The sequence below is a fragment of the Carassius auratus genome, chromosome 30 (genome assembly GCF_003368295.1).
Source record: "Carassius auratus strain Wakin chromosome 30, ASM336829v1, whole genome shotgun sequence".
Lineage (NCBI taxonomy): Eukaryota > Metazoa > Chordata > Actinopteri > Cypriniformes > Cyprinidae > Carassius > Carassius auratus.
Genome location: NC_039272.1, coordinates 9,465,294 through 9,489,187, shown reverse-complemented (window position 1 = coordinate 9,489,187; position 23,894 = coordinate 9,465,294). Strand labels below are relative to the sequence as shown.

The following is a 23,894-nucleotide window of genomic DNA, read 5'->3' as shown; positions in this document are numbered from 1 at the left end:
ACCGTGAATGGGATAGTTTAAGCCGGTGTGGAGAGATCAGTATACAAAACTAAAAAGAGATATCTTTTATTAGCAGGACAGAACTTGTCTGGGCCAGGCAGGGCTTGATTCTGCCCTTTACCTCCGGATTATTTAATTCCACATGGAAACATACTCACCGTGGTCTCTATATAAAGAGCAGTTTGTTTCTAAAATAGACAAATATTACGTCAGAGGAATGTTCACATGGAATGTGAATGTACATTTTATGCATTCCCATTGGGCAAAATGATATCCGACCAAATATATTTTACATATATGCTAACTATATTTTGTAAACAGTGCAGACTAAGTAAATATTTGTTGAAATATATTTCCTTTAAATTTTCATTTTCACTTCATTTTGGGACTGTATACATGTATTTGGATTGGGAGTATATAAGAAAAATGAGGAAACAATTTAAAACAAAAATGTTTAGAAAACAGAGTTATATAAATGTACTTCACAATCTATAAAAGCCGTATTTTGGCATTTCTCGGATATTCTGGAACACATTAAAAAATATCTGAAAAAATATACATATTTTGTTGCATGAGTTTGTGTCACAGCAGAAGTGTTGTTGGTCAAAACATCTAAAACCTGCCACAGAGCCCCATCTTCTAACATTACAGCTCACTTATGTATAATGTAGTTCTTCCTGAATCCTAATAGGGACAGCAAAGGCATGTAGGCAAACAAATGTGTCATTTGCTCTGGTGTTCTTCCATCACTAAAAGCCTAAATGGCTTTCACAGGCCCTTCACAGGAACAGCCACAGAGGCAGTCCCTACGGAGCTGCTCGGCCACACATGCTTCTGCTTTGTCACACAGCAACCTGGACATCTGGTTCTGTAAGAGGCTGATGAATTTACCCTATTCACCTCACCTTCACTTACAGTTCTCAGATAGGATGATAAATTTACATCAGTTGCTGAAGGCACATCCTGGAGCTTTGACCCCACGGCCCATCAGGGCTCCCACAGGAGCACAGGGCCACACACTTCAGCGCCCCATGTTGCTGCAGGAGATCAAAATAAAGGGTTTCCCAGGTGTCTGAGAAGTCCCATGTCAAACAACTGTTTGGTCAGGATTTTTCTCATGCCAGGGAGGCAGGTTGAAACGGATACCCTGCTGCCGAAAAGGGTTTCTGTATGTCAAGAAATGCTCCCTCTTGATTGATTATTTTGGCTCGCGTCATATTGGACGCGTTTTAATTGTTCGAGAGCCTCCAGACATTACCTCACCGATGTTGGGGCAGTTGTAAAAGCTGATGAACTGCTTTTTATGTAAATGAAGATCTGTGAAGGTATAAATATTCCAGACTGACAACAGCTGTAACGCGGCAGTGCCACATTTTCAGATGAAATTTTTCACTAAAAGCTACGCAAATGAAAAAGAGAGACCCCCTTATCCCACCCAGCTTTCTATTTAAAAAAAGATGTCAAGACATCAAATGGCTGATGTAATTAAACAGTTTGGCTGAGATCCAGGCCCTGGCACCAAAACAAAGATACGACGGCACTAGAATCCAGCACAGCAGACAGGAGAACACAGCTGGGCCAAATCCACTCAGCATTACCACAATATTGAATCTTCAGCCCTTATGGAAACAACACTGAACAATACGCCACTGCAAAAACAACTCCCCGCCTGCCAACTTCTCCTGAATAGACCCCTCGGCAGAGTGAGGGGGACCCTGTCTGCTCCCTGCAATAAAGAACTTCCATCATGAGAAAAGTAACACGCTATGCACTCTGCCGCTCTGGAGCGGAGTGAACAGCAGTGAGAACAGAGATCGCTCTGCGGGTTATTGGCCAAACGCTTCATTCTTACAGACACATACTGTATGGAGATACTGTTGGTTGGGGAGGGGGATGGAGGGTCCGTCTGTCCCCCGGACATGCAATGGCCAGCCGTTGCTCACTTGTCTGCTCTATTTTAAATGACAGCTTTGTATTTTTAGAGCCCATAAATGAGGGGGAGAGAGCAAGGGAAGCACCACACAGACAGAGCTCACATTTCACTCGTTTGCCCTCTGAGAGTGTGGAGACGGGGCAGACGTCTGCCATTGAAGCGTCAAGCAGTGATGCCATCCTGTTTGCCCCACCTGCATTTATGTGCATTGCCCATCTCCATGGCTTTGACAGTGACACTGTTTGGCACCTCAAAGGAAAATGACAATTCTGTTATTTACTTAGCCTCATACTTTTTTTTTAAGCCTGTACATTATAATGTTCTGATCCACTTGTAGCAATTAATTTTATTTAGACAAACAGAATACATTGAAATAATGATCTGCTTATTGGTATCATAAAAGCTATTTCACATTTCCTATCATTGGGAGTTCTGCACTGAATGAAATCCATCTGACTTGTTTGTTAATGGTGAGGATGTCAGTAACTAGTACTACCAGCAGTAATGCCACACATCTTTTGCAGTGACAAGAGAATGTAATTTGGGCTGAGGTACTGAATTCAGCACAAACCTGAGCCAACATGAATCTGCTTTCCAAAGCCACATGCATCAGGTTCATCTTTCACTGATCGGGAGGGTGTGTCTCTGGAAGTGAAGACATAGATCATCTTCCGCATTCAATAGATGGCACGCTGAAGTAAGCCCCTCTTTGCCTGATCAGCATATTCCATCTTGCTATTAATTCAGGGTGTGGAAGTAACCTACACTCTATATAACAGCACACTGGAAAATTATTAAACAAAACTGTGCCAGCAATGACCAACAAATATAAAAAATAAAAATGCCTCGCTGTAATCAATCACAGCAAAGCGCCAAACAGCTCCAGGTCATGCCGAAACAAGTCCATAATGAACAACATCTGACAAAAATAGCACTGCAGTGGAAAATATTGCAGTAAAATTAGCACATGTCCACATTCACTTCAGGACATCATATTTCACCATCTAAAAGCAGCCTTATTATGTAAAATGTGCTAAATTCAATGTATTGTAATGTGTAATAATCTTGTCAACTAAAGAGCAATATCAACAGCACAACCCTTGTGATGTCTGGTTTTATTTCTTGTTTTTACAGCTATCTTGTAACTTGTGATTTTATATCTGTTTTTAATTACTGCTACTATATCATGTTATTGTGACAACTAGTAATTTTGACTTTCTCTCTCACAAATAACTATTTATTGTAACGGTAAATGTATCTCAGAATTTATTTTCTCATAATTGCCACTCTACTTCTCGTAATGGCAGCTGTCTTGTAATTGCAACTGTATATTTTTAAACGGTCACAATTACCACTTTTACATTTTAATTTGTAAAGGAATTCCATATAAGAGACCCTTTGTATGTACGCATAAAATTTCCTAATTATTCCCTTCACATTTTTACATGTTTTTGACTAAACAACTGGCAGGATGTACTGCCACAATATGTAAACCAAAAAAGAAAATCTTAGCAAGTAACATTTAGCCTACTCCATTTAGTCCGGATTCATATTTAGACCACAAACACAATTCATGTAACATTCTATGAAGGAATTACCAGATCATTAAAAAAGTACGAATCCGAAAGAATGTAAAGAAGTCATTACAAGGGTCTTTGGGTCTCGCAGGCTTCAAACAGTGCAGAATTTTTTTTTAAACATTCACATAATCTACAGTTATGCCAACATCAGAAGCTTTTACCGCAGTAATTACAACACTGATGCCTTTTCAGGGCGTTTTGGGGTCAGTGAGGTTTGTTTTTATTGTGTCCAAAACAGACTACAGTAAGGGCCAATGAGCTTGCGAGTGGGGGAGGGGCGGTCGGGAGCGACACCAGACACAGACACAAACCCAGGCAGACCAGTCTGAGCCTGGCATTCCCAAACAGACCTCACTATCATCCCAGCCGGCGACCCTTCCCTGCCCAGACACCCTCTAGCAACACTTGTCTGCAGGGCTCAGAGGTGACCTTTGAATTGACAGTGCTTTATATGGACGTCCAGATGGAGCTGCAGTGTAACACACACCAGTCATAACACGGCTCTGACTACACTCCAGCTCATAGTGAGAGTCCATGGCAGTCTGGGCTGATTGGAGGGGGGTTTACCTTCATTCATCTTTTTTTTCTCTGCATGTTGATGTTTGTGGCTTACGAAGGGCTGGCAAGTGTAGGGCCGGGGGGAGCGGTTATATGGTATGTGAAGGAGAGGGAGTTTGTGCCAGTATAGTGGCGTGCCACATATGGAGGGAGGCGAAAAATAAATGTCAGCGAGACTGTTGTGTCCACACCATACCTTGCTGTCGCCATACCAACCACAGGCTGGTTACTGCAGTGTGCGTTGGATAAATCTGGAAAGAAACTACATATCACTGCGCTACTTAAAATAAAAACAGACAAAATGTTTCCCATTACAGAATGTGGTGCATCCAAAGTACGAAAACGGCTAACTTTCATACTTCCTGAAAGTTACAGTGAAAAATCCTAAAGAAGCATTTGAGTTTTGACACTTTCTTTCCTCAAATTTATGCGCACATATATTCCCCAACTTCCAAAAAAAGAATGCGCAAAATTGTTAAGCTGGTATTTTTAGGGGTGCACAAGCCTTAGTATCTCATTTATTGTAGTACTTAGGAGTACATACATATGAACCTTTCAGGGGTGGACATGGTACAAAATGTCCCTTCAAGGGTAAAGCTCCAGAGACAAGCTTCTGCCCCAAATAAGGTAATGTTTTTTTTTACATTTTTTTTGAGTGGAATAAAAATTCATCATTTTTGTTGACATGGTCTTTTGTACTACTCTGCAACATGTTAGCCTGACAATGTGTATGTCTGTACCTGCAACCTGTGACAGTGAAGATCCTCTTTCAAGAGCCACTTTTCCGATGTTCCCTATAAAGGGCTACAACTCCCCCTAGCTATCACTGGATGTACTTGTCCCTGACAAGCCCTGATGTTACCTATCACAAACTAACCCTATTTTATGTGATTAATGTTGTTATGAATTGCAAATCTTGTCACCATGAAAGGTTAAGGATGTGGTGACACTTTCTCAATGTTTTCTTAATGGTAAACTGTACACACTGATACCATGCATGCTTCAAGAAACCTTGGAACTGTAAGTCCACAGTATCCAGATGAATTCACTCCTGTCAAAAAAACAACGACATTCCTTCCATTTGAAACGCTCTGACAAAAATCTGAATGTTTTTCTGCTTAAAGTGCATTTCTTACATCACATTTTTTGTACTAAAAACGTAATGTTCCAAAACAATTACACATTTGAAAAGAAAGAACATAATACAGTAAATTTGTGTTACATAATCACCCCAACCAGCTGGATTTACAAGAATATGGATCTGGATGATTGAGAATTATTTATCTAATAAACATCCCATCAGTAATATCATACCCGTTCCTAGCACAAGCCTTCCAACAGAGGTTAAAAACAGCCGTGGAAAACATTTGGACTGAGGACGAACAAAATATTTCCCAGTAGGTGATCCTCTTGCTGATATCAGGTTACTTGTGGTTGGCCACATGAAAGAACCCCAGTAACCTACATACATGGGCGTCTTCAGTTCCCCTTTAAGCCCTCAACTTAGCCCCCGTGGCCCTTTATCCAAAACAGGAGAAACCCTCAGACAATGGAGCGGTAGTCTCTACTGTCACGGCCCAAGACAGGCCCCCCCAGCTGCGCTCCACATGCACCACAAACACTTCAGCCTCATCACAAGGGATTATCAAACCCTGTGCAGCCATTGTTCTGACCTACCTTGGTTCACCAGAAAGCTGTCTTTTACTGGGCCATTTCTTTGGGTTGTAGCCCCCTATGTCTGGATAAGGCCAATGTGTGGGGAAGTGACAAAACCCCAGAAAGGAATTGGGGGCCTTGGGGGGGGGGGGGGGTGCGCAGCTGTAAATCTTGATGTCACCGACGGGAAGGCTGTTGCGGACCATTACCATAAATCTGACAAACGCTAATTTGATGGGAGGCTGTATCTGTCTGGGCTCAGGCTGGTCTAGACGGCCTACTGAGAGATCCTATGGCAAGGGGAACGTTTTGTTCCCCCACCAGGACCATCTGGATATAGCAATAAGCGGCAAGCGGCACAGTTCACACACTGATCAAAGTGGGCCTTTGGAATTGTGATGGGTAGCCTACATTCCCCAGCTCTTTTCCAATACACATGTAAGGCTCTTTTTATAGATGCATAAAGAATTATGCTAGAATCATAATCACTGTGCACAGAATTGATTGGGAGTTGACTGATTATCAGGTCTTAAACAGTATGATGGAGAAACAGTGATCTGAACTACATTTCACTTGAAAATACAAAATAATTCTATTTATTCACCCTTACGTGATTCCAAACCTGTATGACTTTCTTTCCACTGTTTAAAGGTGCGGTCACTTTTACCAGTGTTCAGTGCATGACTGAGTGAAATCTAGTGATTTAAAAGGAATCTACACGATTTGGAAGGTAATCTGAAAGCTGGGAAATCTGCTTAGTTTAAAGTAGGGCTGTAATTAATCGAAATGGAATCGAAATCACGATTAGACAGAAGCTGTGACAGTCAAGCGTATCTTTCAGAGAAGCACGGTTCTGTGATGAGCAGTAAATCTCCATCCGAAGGCCAGAGGGTGATGTCATGTGGAAACAATGCCTACAGTATATCACTGCTTAGAATACTATGAAATATGTGGCCACATCATCTCACAGAACTATTTATTTCAAACACTTGGCCGAAGTAACGAAGTGAGTTTGTACAAAAAAACATTTTATTAAATGTGGTATTTCGACATGCTCTCAGATGGAGCAGCATTTACTAATGTTACACAGAGCCTTGGTTCACGGAGAAGTTACGCAAACAGCTGTCATTATCGCGAATGATTCCTGTGATTTCATAATTCGATTTTTTTGTGTAGCTTGTCAGTGAACTACAGCTCTGTGTAGTAAATGCTGCTCCACCTGAAAGCAGGTGATCGAGATTTACTTCTTATCACAGAACCGGCTTTACTGACATGATGTGCATGATGATCACATTCAATTAATCATGCAGCCCTAGTTTGAAAGAGACTATTGTGTATAAAAAAGGTCCATATGACTTGTGCATTATGAAGAGGAAAAAATAACTAAATTTAGGCCTCCTTGGTGCACTGAGAATCAGGATTTTATTTTCAATTCATCTGAATCTCTATTTTATAAAACAAGTGTAAATCCTTTGTTCATAAATCAAATTTATCTAATTATATAGGTTCAACTTCAGTGTCATGGTCACAAGGGTTAATGGTTCACTGAAGGGGTGGGGTTATCAGTGAATAAAAACAAAAATTAGCCCTTGATCTACATCAAACTAAGAAATATATCAAGATAAATTTTTTCTAAAAATTAGTGACGTCAACCGTTTCCAAATCAAATGTTTGAATCAAAAGGCTTATGCTAAAATCTTAATGAAATTTCATATTTCTGTACACTCAGAAAAATATATTTTGCAAGCAAAAGGTAAAAATATTTTTAAAATAAAGAGACAGGAGCTTCAACATTTTGTCCTGACCAACTGAAAAAAGTAAACGCTAATCTATTTGTAGTTTATCAAAGAAAAAGCTAAATTTTAATAATTATACCAGAAATGTTCATAGGAGGTTGGAAAAAATGTTTTCATGCTCTATACAACCCAAGGCCACATTCATGCACAGTTGGGTCCTTCCCAACAAGGGCAATGGGAGCAGAACAGAAGGGGCATTTTGGAAGCATTTGAGTATATACATTTTGTAATTGGGAAGGGTGATTAGCTTGGGCGTATTTGCATAAAGCGGCGAAAACTTTGGTTTCCACCACACAATGTAAGCAAAAAGACGTTTTCCTCACTGATCTAGAGGATCAAAGCCAGAGGGCCCCCTTTTGAATGTGCTGCAACTAATGTATGAGGGCCAAAGGGGGTTGGGGGTACCCCTAAAACAGGGCTGTGGAGGAGGGTACTTGCCCGTTCTAACACCAGTAATCAGACATTTTCAAAAAGCATCTATTTATCTGAGATGTGCTCAAATTTTAATAGAAACAAATCAGTGGGCTCTGGCGAGTGTGGGAAAATTCCTCCATAAATGCATTTGCATCAAACCAGCAACCACCAACTCCTCGTCCTCCCTAATAAGCACCTCTAGGCCCCAGAGACAAAACGATGGGGACTCCCTGAACAATAAATCTGTTTTTATACATTGTGAGGTATTGGAGAATTAGGTTGACATGACAGAATGGACTCAAGACCCTTTACAATTTAAAAAGTCTGTCTGGCAGGATATGGTTGCTTTAATTTCTTTATAGAGACAATCCCTTGTGCCAATTTCAGCTCATGGGCCACTGTAATTGTCATTGATGAAATGTATAGGAACAACAAGCATATAACATGCTCAGTTATGACAAAAACAGAGCCAATAGTGACAATAAGCAAAGAAGTTATCAAAAATTATGTCATAAATAAAATGTATTTACAGTGCAGTAAATGTGTTCAGTCTGTCACTAAACAGGACATACTGTGTCTCTCTTTGCATTGACACAAATCTAAATAAAACATTCATAGTGCAAATCCAAGTGGGCTTTTAATTGAAAAATAATTGATTGACTTAAATTTCAGACAAAATATTGACTGTATTTGCGGTGTTTCGTTACTGAATGAATCCACGTTTTTGAACAAATCAAGTGAGTCAGTTATTAAGTAAACCGTTCATAAAGACAGTAGTCACTTGTCTCGTTTCTGAATGAATCAGCCATTTGAACGAATCTGTTCTGTAGAGTGGGATTTACAACCGTTTTTTGTGGTACTCAAAAGATACGGGGGACTCTGAAAGAAATCCTGGAGCAAATTCACCCTGGTGAAATTCATTTCCAGCAAGAGGGATGCGTGTTCTCAACTATCTGGATGATTGGCTGATTTTAGCTCAGTCCCGGGACACGTTATTCACCCATGTAGACACGCTGCTTTGTCACTTGGCATTCCTAGGGCTATGTGTCAACATGCAGTAGGGCATTTTGCCGGGGCGGACATACTTTCAAGGAAGGGGATTCTTCAAGGAGAGTGGAGGTTGCACCCCAAGTCGGTTCGGATGATTTGGACCTGCTACGGGACAGTAGAGGTGGATTTGTTTCGTCGCGAGCAAGAGTGCGCACTGCCCGCTGTTCTTCTCCCTGTCTCACTCCCGCTGGAAGAGTACGTTCTGACATCGCACTGGCCAACAGCCAGACTGTATGCGTTTCCTCCAATCAAGATATTGCCACTGGTCTTATACAAGTTGAGGAGGAGGGGGATTCAGTGATACTCATTTCCCCAAACTGGCAAAACCAGCCTTGGTTCCCTGATCTGACAGAAATGCTGGTGGCACTACTCAGGCCAATCCCCATCCCCAGGAAGGATCTGCTGACTCAAGCGAGCCAAACCCAGGTTTACGGAGCCTTCATGTGTGGCTGCTTCGGGGATATCAGAGGAGCTGAGCACTCTGCATTCTCGTGTGCTCGACACGCTCTCGGAGGCGCGGGCGCCCTCCACATGATGTTTGTATGCTCTAAAATGGGGAGTGTATGTGAAATGGTGCCATGATATTCATATTGACCCGGCTGCTTGCTCCATGTTGTATGTTCTATGTTTTCTACCATACAGACTAGATAGTGGATCTCTGCCATCAACACTGAAAGTCTATGTGGCCATTATAGCCTTGTTTCATTCCCCGCTGGGCGGCCAATCGATCGGTAGGCAAGCGCTGATGGGGAGTTTTCTTAAGTGGGTAAGGAGATTGCATCCCCCTAATCTGCCTTCAGTCCCACCCTGGGACTTGGAGGTGGTGTTAAGAGCTCTTTCACATCCACCATTTGAGCCTTTAGCATCAGTTAATATGAAGGAGTTATCTCTCAAAAGTGCACTTCTTCTTGCCCTTACTTTACATGCGTTTTCTGAATGAATGAGGAATGAAAGGCGCTAAGATAAATGCTAGCATAGTGGCACCGCGCGCTACAGTGATCGAGTGCACACACTGAGACAGGAGAGGTATGTGTCAATTCATATAAGTTGAGGAAAGAACATCGTGGAATATGGAAAAATGGTGGCGTTTTCCTTTAAAGTCAAACCCAAACACAGTTTTGTGTTCTGTTTTGCTGATTGGTCACTAATTTCCACAAATTATTTTTCTATGGTTTCTTTTCCCTAATCCTCACAGTCTCACCCTCTAATTTGCTCTAATTTTAAAGGGGTCATGAACTGAGAAATAAAAATTCCTTTTATCTTCTGACTTATAAGAGGTCATTGTGCTACAAAAACGTCCTGTATGTTTCAGAACTCGAAACTTTCTTGTTAGACTAAAATCAGCTTATATTGAAGCCAATATGCCAAAACCACAGGTTGTGGAATGTGCCAATATATGATTTAACAGTGTGGCTAAACAGTCTCTGTAGAAGAAGATCTAAATCAATGTCTGTTTACCATTAATTATCCATAGGGGAGCCAGGAGACATCTGTAACACATAAACATGAACAAGAATGACTTTCAAAGACAGAGAAACACTAACTGACTGGACTGGGACTTTTAAATAGGATAAACAGCTGGGAACGAGACACACCTAGAATCAAATTAACACAATCAACATGTGGGAGAAAACTAGGTTATTGGGAGCAAAACACAATCACAGATAGGTCCATAATCCTGACAGTATTAGCAGTGTTATTTAATATTAACATTATTACTAATGTGATTCAAAACATACAAATTCCTAGCCTTTTCTGTTATTCATTTCACCACCATACCACTAAATGGCCCAATAAAAGATCAACAGTGTTAAACTCTTGTGTACTGTCAGAAAAAATGTTTCTGTATTGTGTAATGTTCAGTGTTGTTCAGGGACGGCCTATTTGAAGTCATGCTATTGTTCAGCAAGCCAAATCCTTCCCGGTCTCTCCTCAGATGACCCAGAATTTGAATGAAAATAAGAAAATATTTGAGCCTCTAGGAACACAATATCTTGAATATTAAAACACAACCCCCATATCCATCTTCAAATTAGCTTCAAAAGAAAAGGGAATTTGATTTCAGTGTAAATCCAGTGGAAAGAAAAGGTTGTTATTGCAGCAAAGCCCCAAACTCACATCTGGCCAAAGGTTGGTCTGCAGCCTTCCGGTAGCACCGCAACCTCTGATGGCACATCCACTTCTTTTACAACATTTACAATAGTTTAAAGCAAATCAAAAGCCCCTGACAGTTTCAGGCCTAATATTTTAACCTCTGCGACACAAGAGCATGCTCATTCCCATGGACTTCTTTGTGCAGGGGTCGGCGACTTGAATGGGCCTTCATTAAGAGGAGTTTGCATCAACAGTTAATTATGCAAATGTCCATAACCCCTTCATGCGCTAACAGGTTCCGGCTAGATCCCTTCACCCTTCATTGCCATCCCACAAAAAAAAAAAAAAAAAAAAAAAAAAAACAGCCCAAACACTGTACTACTGAGGTATTTACCATACATTCCCCCTTACAATTCCTACTATTTTCCAAATGCCACATCGACTCTTGGACGGGGGGATCTATAATGGCAGCCATTGTGGCTTCTAAGCCCCAAACAGCCTTTTTCCATCAAAGACCCTCGGAAGACTCTTGCTGGGTGCAGATGAATGCCCACTAGTCCCCCCCCCCCCACCCTGCTTGTGGAGAGATGATGGCCTGAACTCATCTAAGGGACCAAAATAGACAATTAGGCAAAAATGCATGACAACCAATTTTGTCATTGTTTCAGTGATGGTAACGACAGGCCTCACCAGCAGACATCAGATGTCTGTGCTTGTTTCAAAGGCCAAAGCTAATGAGAATTCCCAGGGACAGTTCTGACATTCACCTTTATTTTCTCATCAACTGCCAGAGTTTGTCGATTTAATGACCATCACTTATTCTTTTTGCTTCCACTAAAGTGGGTTTATGATACCCATCTGAAATGGTTTAAAATGGTTTAATATCTTTAAAAAATTACATAAATAGAAAAAAAAACTAATAAAAACAGGTTCATACAGCTTCAAAGAAATAAAAATGTAAAAATTCGACCACTTTCAAGGTTTTTTTCAGCACAGGATCTTATAGGTCTCAAAATACTTCTGCAAGAACATGCACAGTTATAAGTAAACATTAAAGATATTATATATTAAAGATGTTACAAATCAATAATATGAAAACTTTGTGAAAATTTCAAATTGTAAGCTGTGCACATTATTTGCACATTTCTCCAATTTAAACATTCAAGTGATTTTAAACCATTCAATCCCAAAAAGACTCTTGCGAGAGAAAAAAAATAAAGAGTACTCATGCACTCACATCCAAAGTACACAAACATAAATCTGCCTCTTGGTTTTTGTGGCTTACTGTACTTAAATTGCCAAATACTGTACATCATGTCAACATGTCGATCTTTCACATACTGTAATGATGGTCTGTGCATTAGCTCCTAAAATGACAGTCACAGCAGCATAGCAGCCTACTTCATGAACAGTTAAATGTTCCCCACTTTATGCTATAAAAATGTGGAATAACCTTATTTATTTGTTACCACCTCCATCCTAGTACATCCCCGCATCTCACTTCCATTCTATCATCTAGACCACAACTATGTATTTGTATGTATAATTGTATAATATGTGCATTTTTTTTTTTTTTGTCTGCGTGTTGTTGTTGTCTCTGTGTACTGGAAGCTTATGTCAAAACAAATTGCTTGTATGCACAAGTGTACTTGGCAATAAAACTCTTTCTGATTCTGATGCCAAGAAATCAGCGGAAAAGAGGGAAAACTCAAATGAACAATTTCTTGATGCCGAATTGAGGCAATTCAATTGCCGCTAATTTTAAAGTGAAAGTAAAACGCGCACGGCACTTTTACAAGCCATTTGAAAGTGAAGAAAAGAGGGAAACTCAAACTAACTAACACCCCCAACCCCAACAGTGCTACTGGTTTTACGGGTGTTGTCACAAATTGAAAAAGTGAATATTTCCTCACCGCCACAACCCTAACATGCAATGTAAGTACAAGAGATTTATACATCATACAAAGTTATAAGCTTCACTGATTGTCGAATAAACTCGAGCTAGACTGAAGTCAGTAATGTTTTTTGATAATGAAAATGTTCTTTGCTCGTTTTCTGTAGCTGCTGTTTGAATAACTGAGGAAATGTAAACATTATATTTATTAAATTACAATGTTTCTATTAAATTGTTATCATGTTATCATACAAATTCTGTAATATGAAAAAATTATGATGTTTTTAGCCTTACGTTGGAGTTGGTTCATTGTCCGGCAATGAAACTAAATATGTAAATATTTAATTAAATAAATTAGCACAATAATATCATGTATCGGCAGACTATATGAAAGATTCAAGGGAACCATAAACATCATAACTAAAGTGTTGAGGGCTCAACTTTAAATTATTTTCTGAGAAACAAAAGAGACAGGCGCCAGTAAGGAACTTCAGCAACTGACAAACCAGTCAAACTCTGTCATCTCTTCATAAGTGACAGTACCTCAGGGAGAGGAGGGGGTCAGCTTAACAGTTTCCTTCAAGTTCATTTGATTAAAAAAAGTTTACAGTTATGCTCTATTTTTGATGTATTGAAAGTGTCGTGACATACAGCCAAGTATACTGACCCATACTCGGAATTTGTGCTCTACATTTAACCCATCTAAAGTCCACACACACAGTAGTGAAAACACACAGAGCAGTAGGCAGCCATTTATGCTGCGGCGCCCAGGGAGCAGTTGGGGGTTCAGTGCCTTGCTCATGGTATTGCCGGTCGAGACTCAAACCCACAACCTTAAGGTTAGAAGTCAAACTCTCAAACCACTAGGCCACAACTTCCCCTATTATTTTAGGTCTTTGAACTCCACTTACAATAATTTGGCCCTTTATCAAGTCAAATCAACTGTTACTCAAACTTGTCTCTATCAAATAATTTTAGGTAATGTACTGTATATTAAAAACATACTTTTAAATAATTAAATAAACTTGTTGGGTAATCATAAATTGTACAGCACACAACACACGGCACATCTCGTGTTTATATTACAGAGAGCTCAAAAAAATAATAATAAGTTAATATCATTGCTGATCAGAACATGGGCCTCAATAACAGGGTCCTGTATTTATGCTGATCCACACTAAGTCTACAGAGAATTCCACAGCCTCCGCAGAGAGAGACCAAAAATGATAAAAGCCCTGTGTTGCTTGCACACCACATTTGTTTCTGGAACCCCTTTATTTGTTCTTTTATTTTTCTTGATTTTTTTTGGACCCCTCATTTCAAAAACAACAATCTCAACACTTATGTAATAGTAAACTCAAACCAGATTCAGGGACCCCACTGCCAAGCCCACCCATCTCAAGCTGGAACTCATGGCTTTCCCTCAGCATTAAGACACATTCAGACACTCCAGATGGAATGAAGAACAGGAACAGCTGTTTTCAAGGCATGGCACAAACAGGAGATTTCAAATCTGAATATGTATGAAAGTCATGAATGTCTCAGGAAGGATTAAGTCTGATTTAATAACTTTTTGAACCGACCTGACCTGTAAAGGAACATTTGGCAATGTAGGAGCAGAGTCATTCTGCCACTTAGTGGTCACCATTAACACACACAACTTATAACGCATACAACCGATTATAAAACTTTGAGGGGTTCAAACATAAATTAGTTTATACTCATGCTGGAGGGATGAGGGAATAAAACAGAAAGAGTTTTACTACCCTGTTTGAGGCAATTAGCGGTGTAGATGAACTGAAGCCATTTAGACATTTGAAGTACCTCTTATTAAAGTTGCTTAGGCAAAATGTCTGATAAATAACTAAATGTAAATGTGGTTTGTGTTTAAAATACAATTAACAGATGCTATTCAGGTGCTGATTAATGTTGGTATTGTTAAAATTAAAATGATTAAAAACTGCATCCTTCATTGAACTAAAGCTGAATATTTCTGTCCAATCAAATCCTATCTAGAATCATACAGTCTGCTCCTTTCCAGACACATGATAACACGAAGCGCATCACATGCATGAATCGGCACAGACCAGAATATAGAATGTTATATTTATATTATAGGATATAGAAAAAATATAGAATGCTATATTTCATAGCAATATGGATTTGATTGTGGGAGTCATAAGTTAACCTGTTAAATGTGACTTTACCAAACCCAATGAGGCTCTAACCCTAGCTGTGATATAAACAAACACTATTTAAAAAAGAGGGCAGGGCTGCTTGATATGTCTTGCCCTGTCTTCCTGTTTCAGTTAAAATGATGTTAACACATAAAATAATGCTGCATGTTTCAAAGCACTTAAATGGATAATGAATGCAAAATTCAATATTACATGGTATTTCAACTTAAATGTGTGTTGGCAGTATGCCAGTATGCCACTCTATAAATGATAAACTAATCCTAACCCGATGTACATAAATGCATTTATGTTTTCGCAAATCATTTTACAACAGACTGCTTTGTAAATGAGGGTCAATACAAAGCAGGTTTTGCTAAAGGATAGATTAGTACAAATTGTTCATTATCCAGCTTCACCTATAAAAAAAAAAAAAAAAATTATATATATATATATATATATATATATATATATATATATATATAAAATGAATCTTTAGTAATCACGAGAAGATAGCAGTAGCTCATTAACATGTAAAGGGACATACACCAAAATGGGTCAGAGCTGGTTTGACCATGTAAATGTTAACCAAAGTATGTTACAGATTTTTCCTGAAGACCCTAAAGAATCGTACCAACTTGTGGGAAATTGGGCATTCGATGTCCCCTTTAAAATAATTTAATGTTGCATTGGCAACTTAACAAAAAAATTAAAAATTAAATCTTATGTTAAATATAAATATAAGTACTGTATTGTATTGTATTTTCAATTTGGTCTTTTAAAGGGGGGGTGAAATGCTCGTTTTCACTCAATATCCTCTTAATCTTGAGTACCTATAGAGTAGTACTGCATCCTTCATAACTCCAAAAAGTCTTTAGTTTTATTATATTCATAAGAAAAATATAGTCTGTACCGATTTTTCCCAGAAAAACACGACCGGCTGGAGGCGTGATGTGTGGGCGGAGCTAAAGAATCACGAGCGCCAGTAGGCTTTTGAGTTGGTTTGGAAGCTGTGACAATACCATGAGAAAAAAAAAAACAACCAAAACAAACCACGGCTAACAGTCAGATTCAGCTGTATATTTATGATCCAGAATCAGATCCAGAGGCTGAAATTTAACAAAAGCAGCATCAGCAACAACGTCTCTATGTGGTATGTATTGAAACTGTATATATTTGCTTAGCGGTTTTGGAAAATGACTAAGTTCCACTTTGTCATCTTTTTTTTTTTTGTGGAAAGTGCAGTTTGATGACAACATTGCATGTTGTTTACTTGATGTGCTTACGCACCGATAGCTAAGTTAACAACACAGAGATATTTGAAGCAGTTTTACTCACCGCCTGCGGTTCCAACACACGATTGTGACCCTTTTTCGTTGGGACTGCATTATCCTTAAGAAATAAACGATGTGCAAATCCGGCGTCAAACTGGGCCTTGTTTGTAAAACAAGCATCTTCGAAATGCAGGGAACAAACAAAAACACTTGCACAACTCCGTTGATGCTCTGTAAAAATAAACTCCATCCACTGGTCCCTTAATGCTGTTTCTCTTTTGGTAATCTGTGCAGGGTTGTCTTGCCCTGGCAACCAAAAACACACTTCTTTTGTGACTTCTTTTGTCACTTATTTCGCGACGCTCTCGCTCTGATCAGTGAACGTCTGTTGTGCTCTCAGTGCTCTGCTATACGGGCGCACTCTTCCGGCAAACGTGCCCTCAGGACCCATATAAGGAAATTCCACTCCATCTAACGTCACACAGAGCCATACTCGAAAAAAACTTTCCGAAACTTGTGACAAACCGGAAGGAGTATTTTTGGAACAGAAATACTCCTTCAAACGTACAACTTAATTTTTGAAACTTTGTCCATGTTTAGCATGGGAATCCAACTCTTTAACAGTGTAAAAAACTCAGTATGCATGAAATAGCATTTCACCCCCCCCCCCCCCCCCCCCCCAAAATGGTTTTTAGTCTTTTAGTGACATTGCTGGGTAAAAGAAGACAGGAAAAGATGGGAAAAGCCCATGGAAAGGGATTAGGAAATAATGCAAATCAGAATAGCCATTAGGCACAATAATATCCAACGATAATATTAGGTGTTTATTTTATTAGATAAATACTATTAACTTATCTCTTCCCATAATACTTTCCTCAATTTTCAGAAAAAAAGCATGATTTCCAGAGAAACTCTTCCCTTTAAGATAATATTAATCTTCAATAAAAACTGAATTACTCTTAAGTGAAATGGATCTGGCGGATTGAAGAAACAACTGGACTCACTGAAAAGACATACTGAAAAACAATTTTAGTCTCTGGTACAAAACAATTGTGTTGCAATCATCAGTTTCAAGCTTTTGAAAAAGACTCTCCCCCTCAGTGTGGCACATCTGCATTGTATTGCCTGCATTTCAACATGGGAAACTTCATTGATGTACGAAATAATACAAAGTGCTAAGTGGGAAGGTCTAAATGGGTCAGAACTACAATTTTCCAATCCGGACTCATCCACCATTCAACACATTCAACAAAGTGTTTGACATTCAGTCTTTCCGATTTGAACTGCTTCAACAAAAGTGGACTGGAAAGAATATTCCCAGACCTCATAAATATCCAATTTAACCTAATCTTTGCTCTGACATACAAAAGAAATATTTTCTGTTAAATACATCTTCACTCATCATGTGTGTGACTTCTTTCTGTGCAACATTAAAGGATTATTCACTCACACAATGTAAGTCAATGGGTTTAAATTGGTTGGTTGCAAAAAAAATTCAAATTATATTTTACATTTAACAGAAGAAAGAAGCCCTTTAGGTTTGCAAAAACATGACGGTGAGTAAATTGACACAAATTTTTTTGGGTGAACTGTACCTTTAATCATCCAGAAATATCTTGTTCGGCTCTACACCTCTTTGATTAATTCGTCTCTCACAAAGAAATAAACATTGCAGGAGTGCAATTCTTTACGCAAATTTGTCACTTTCGTTTAGTTTAACAGCTCCTTGCTGAATAAAAGTAACACATTTTTAGTCATTTCTAACTGACACTACTAAAACGTTAGTATACACCAAGGCAAGCTGTCTGACCGAAACACGTGGTGCTTCTCATTGTTCAAACTCCATGTTTTCCAAACACAGTCCTGGAGCACCCCCAATCTGGAGTGAACATGGAATGAACTAACTGTGTCAAATAAAGGACACATACACACTGTGCAGTGTTAGAGGTGCTCCAGGACCAAGAATGGTAAACACTTCCTTATCATCTTGCAGTTCAGCCAGCCTTTGACCTGGAAACTGACAATTTAGTGATCTAAATGCAGCTATGCAAACAGTCATCAGTAACTGATATTAAAGTGGTGCTTCAGTGTATCTTATAAACCTGTCTTGCTTAGATTTCTTCCTCTTCACATCTCATTCTAGCATCCTTTTTATAATATCAAAGGAGGAAAAGACACAAGAACGCACAATGGCTGATATGAGAAAGAACAAAGGCATACAATTTACACAGGAAACAAGACAAAGCAACAGTATATAAAAAAAGCTTCACAATAAAAGTCCACATGATAAAACAGACCAGTGAACAATGAAAGACTGGAATGTTATTCTGAAAAATAAAATTATAAACCTGCTTGTTTTGTGGCTTTTAATCCATGTGTGCCAGCGATGTAGTAGAACACTCGTAAGAGTTGCCAACATTTACTTTAAGATGAGTGGAAAATTGGCCAAAATATGAATAATTATATTCAGTTAGTCTATAAATTCAGACCTTTTACTTCATAATAAAAAAAAATAAAAGTTGCAGGATGATCAGGACTGCAAATAATCTGTTTTGGGTCCTAGTCAATGAAATGGCACCACCAAGTGGTTCCCATTCAGGAAGAATCTGAGGTTCATCACTGGGAATGGCATTAGATTTTAGGCCTATAGTATTTTAATTAGTTTATACTGTGATTAAGTTTGGATTCAAGCTTAAACAAATCTGTAAATATTAACATTAAAATTGCAAGACTCTTTTATTGCTTGCAGATTCTACAAGAATATCATCCAAAGATTTAAACTAATTTATTTCAAGCAATAGTTCACCCCAAAAACTAAAGAAAAGATATAATTTAATATAATTTAGTGAAAATATTTTGAGAAAATGTCTTGTGATTTTTTTAATCACATGATTGAAATCTATGGCAACCAAATCTGTTTGCCTACCAACATTTCTTAATAAGTTTTTCTTAAGAAGAAAAATCATACAAGTTTGGATTAAGCAAATCATGAAGACATTTTTGGGCGAACTGCCCCTTTCAGTCGATATTGAAAACCTGACAATACCAGCTGTACTAACCTTTTAGTGTTGTTAGGCACGGATGTCAATACCAATATCAACAAACATGCTGGCATAACCAACAGAAAATATACTGTCTAATTATTGCTTTTTGTTTTTGAACAATCTGAGCCAAGCATTCTTAGAGCCTTCTCAGCAAACCTAATGAATGCAAACATTGTTACTGTCAGTCAAACTATCAGCACAAAGGCCACCTGAAATGGAACAAATGGGCAGTTAACACACATCTCATTTGTATTCTGTACAGGAAGACTGTGCTCCTAATAACAGTGAACAAAGGTTTACCATCTCATGAACACTAAAAATAAAATAAGCAGTAGAGTTCTATAACTAAACGTTTTGTGTAAATAAATACATGTCAGACTGACATCAGAACAGAGCAAATAAACATGGAAACGCACATATCTACATGCAAAACTGGGAATGAAAGAGGGTAGGGTGTTTAGAGTGAGGGGCCTGATAACCGATTGCCACGTGCCACAATTTAAGACCAGGACTAAAATAGAAGGCATGTGATTTTCCCCTCCATTGCAGTCTCAATAAAGGTCCTACAGAACACTAATGAGACACAATAAAACCTTCACCCTCGCAAGCATACGCACACACACACCTCATCCACACTGGCCACACACCTGATGCTTTCAAATTATTATTGTGCTGACTGAAAACTTAAGATCTAAAATAAACCTGTATGAATATCTTATCTTCTGCTGAACACCACAGAAGATATTTTTAAGAATGTGGATAACCAAACGACCCCCATTGATTCCATAGTATTTCTTCCAAACTATGAAGCAACAGTTTGGTTACCACTATTCTTCAAAATATGTTCTTTTACATGAGTCCAGAACACGCCTCTCCTTGGTTACATATGATGGTGATGCAGAACAATGGCATGTTGAGGGGAACTCGTGACATCACAATTCTTCCGATTTCAAATCCAGGCATTTGAGAAGGGTAGAATAGAATACCTGCGAACTCACAATAGGTCAAAAGGTGACATAGTAACGGTGAAACCAGTTTTCAAAAATATGTCTTGAACAGTCAAAACGCATAAAAGGTTTCCAGTGTTTGGCTGAAAATGATGTTGTGTAAACGAAGTCTGTTGCAGAAAAGCAGAGGCTGACAAAAAGCGAAAACGGGCGGAAATATTTGCACGCTATCACGGGGAGTTTAATAGGCTTCACGAATATAATAGCCTGATTACCCCAGGAGTTTTAATGTTTTAAAAGCTCGCTCATATAATAACGAGAAAAAAGTGACGTGACATACAGCCAAGTATGGTGACCTACTCAGAATTCGTTCTCCGCATTTAACCCATCCAAAGTGCACACACACAGCAGTGAACACACACACACCGTGAACACACACCCGGAGCAGTGGGCGGCCATTTATGATGCGGCACCCGGGGAGCAGTTGGGGGTTCGATGCCTTGCTCAAGGGCACCTAAGTTGTGGTATATCCAGCCCGAGACTCGAACCCACAACCCTTGGGTTAGGAGTCAAACAGCATAATATAACCATCTAAAATGCATGAAGGATATACTGTTCAGTTGAAACAATACCCCTTTTGGAGTTCTGTAAATGCTGAATGTAGAATGAAAATAAAGTAAAGAGTTTGTGCGGTGAAAGTTGCGTTCGTTGCAACAGTCGACTAGAACGTTGCCGACATTGTAAACGACCAACAATATCCATTGATGCAAACTATTCAACTTTTTTTTTGTCAAATTCCATGGTTTTGAATGGAAAGTATTTCTGCTATTTACATAATTCATGTTATTTATAATTGATTATGACGACAATAGCTTTTTTTCCGTTTTGCATTTTCAACAATACAACTAAAATTGAATGGGTGCATATTTTAAAATAAAAATATTATTTGCAGTTCAGATTGATTACTTTACAAAATAATATTGTGTTTTTGTTCTTTTACGGTTGAGCCGGAAGTGGTGTGCCTCACGTGGGAAGGGTTTATGTGCTCCAGAGATCAAACACTGCCCTAGTGGTACAAAACATATAGACACATTTTTTATTAGGCTGGGCTACTGTACTTGTTTTTTTTTAAAAATACATTTAAATATTTTATTTAGTTAGTTTCTTTAAATAAATACTATAATCATAGTGGTCTGGTCTTTATTTCCTCAGAACAATTGGTCCCTCCTCCGGTGTTCTAGACATGATTACTGCCTGGTTTGGATTAAATAAAATATAAATAAAAAATAGTTGAAAAGAGAATAATCCAGAGAAAGAGAACAAAGAATTGATTGAATTTACTATTCAATAAAAATAAGTATATTTTACTGTGAAGGTGCATGATATTCTATAGGTTGCCCATGAAAGCTTTTTTTCTGTGTAGATTTAATATATTTAATATAGTTAATATAGCAATATGTACAGTAGAAATATCTTCTAGACTATGTCGACTAAAAAATGCTCACCCAGGATCTGCCAGCCCACCCTTCTACAGCTGTGAAGAACCGGGCCTGGTTTAGAACAACCTGAGTCAGTTGTGCCAGAATTTTCATTTTTGAGTGAACCATAGCTTTAAAGTGACAGACACATCCATGCTTCTAAATGTATCGGCCTATTGTTTTATTAAAGTTTGGATAGTCTGTTTATACAATATTCCATACATTATCAGAGCTTGGTAGACATAATTCATGGTTTATTGTTGAGCTGTGAGTTTCTCCCTGATTATTTGTGTCCTTGTTTTATTTTATTTTATTTTTGGGGGTCGGGGGGAGAAGGGGATAGGTGAATGGGTGTGACTTATTATGCCTCGCTGAAGGTGGCAACCCTATTTGAAGCAGCAGCGCGCAGACTGATCGGACATCAAAGTACCGCGAGAGTGATTCGACAGCGTGTAGAGCCATCTTCTCTCTGTAGCTCTCGCGGTGCTTTGATGTAAAAAAATAATAATAAATCGAAATGGGAAAGGGACTTTGGTTGAACACACTCCTGTCTACAAGCTTCCAAATCTTACCCCCCCCGCCTCCACCTGAAATATAAACCATTATAATTTAATGACCCCTTGAAAGACTTTTCAAAAAAATGAAAAATAACCGATTCAAAACTTTTGAACAGTAGGGCATTAAGAGTGATATGATTTAATATTATATATAATATACATAATTCATGTGATAGTGTGACCAACTTTACCAAAGCAAATTATCATGTTCCATCGCTGCTGCCAGGTATCACATAAATATTCCTGTGCCCACATCCTTTCATGTTAATTACATGAAGCTTAAAAATCATAATCAAACAGAAGTTACTTTTTTTTCTACGAGTTAAACGAAACAGAACAATACAGCACATCTCAGTAACTTCAGCTGGAAGGCTAGATAAATGCTGAAAGACCTCAAGTCATAACAAAGAACATTTTACAAAAGGATTAGAATTTGGGGTTTTTCACCCTATAAGGTTCCTCTGCTACTTAAAAATATAAAAGCGCAAAAGTTAACCTAAGGGTTAACTGCCAAAAACACCTGCCAAACTACTCCCTGGGGTTGAACACACACTTACATTCACCACAGTTTAATCATTTTTGAACTGCAACCAGCTCATGAAAGCTGTCGCATATGACTCCAGCTACTGTAACCATACATGTAGATCTACATGTGAAAACTACTAGTGTTCGTATTGCGTATATTATTGACTAGAGACACCTGTAGCTTCAGGTAGCCTGTTGCATTTTTACACAACATAATTCCACCAAAATAAGTTTGGAAAAACATCTAAATAACTAAAATCAAAGAAAAGGCATCAACAGGTGCATGCATTCAATTTAAGGGCAAAATATGGAGACATTTGCTCGGCTTACCGTGTAAAAGCCAATCCTACACAAGGCTATTGAGAGCTGAATGTGTTCTGACATCGTCCCCAGCAACAGCGTTACCCCAGACAACAAACAAGCCGAGCCAGCGTAACTGGATGAGGACAGGAGGAGGACGGCTTTGAAGAGGGAACACAGAAAGACACTAGACGAAGACAGAGAATCAGTGGTTCTTCCTCTAATAAAAGGAGGGCGAAAAGAGGAAACAGTTCTGCTCATTCCCCATTCATAAATAAACAAGAGCTTGAGGTGGGTAAATACTCGAGGAGAGAGAGAGAGAGAGAGCGAAAACAACTAAAGGGCATTAGTAGAGCGCAGTCTCAAGAGATTATCAGCTCAGTGACTCGTACTGCAAAATAAAACTGCTAATTGGATTAGTTACTTTTACACACCTACACAAGATAAATGATATAGAACAATAATTTTAAAAAAAATTATCAGACTGTCAGATGTGTACTTAAGCTTGACTGAAGTAATCACATTATTTGTTTTGATGAGCTATAGCATATAATAAAGTTAAACGGGTTAACAGTTCTCTCTTGCCTTTATTAACAAAAGGAAGTGCTGATGATCATAAG

At 38.7% G+C, this 23,894-nt stretch overlaps 1 protein-coding gene across 3 annotated transcripts in view; it reads right to left on the bottom strand.

Moving 5' to 3' along the window:
* LOC113049133 (ADP-ribosylation factor-like protein 15) overlaps positions 1-23,894 on the bottom strand; it is a 102,971-nt gene that overhangs the window by 75,798 nt on the left and 3,279 nt on the right. The window contains exon 1 of one of the 3 annotated variants that reach the window (XM_026211193.1): positions 23,305-23,771. The exons of 1 other annotated variant lie outside the window; for it this stretch is intronic. In XM_026211193.1, the coding sequence (XP_026066978.1) occupies positions 23,305-23,535 (231 nt within the window). In that variant the 5' untranslated portion in view covers positions 23,536-23,771. Of the gene's footprint in view, positions 1-23,304; positions 23,772-23,894 lie in introns of those variants that run through there. One more of the 3 variants, XM_026211191.1, reaches the window with a different exon arrangement.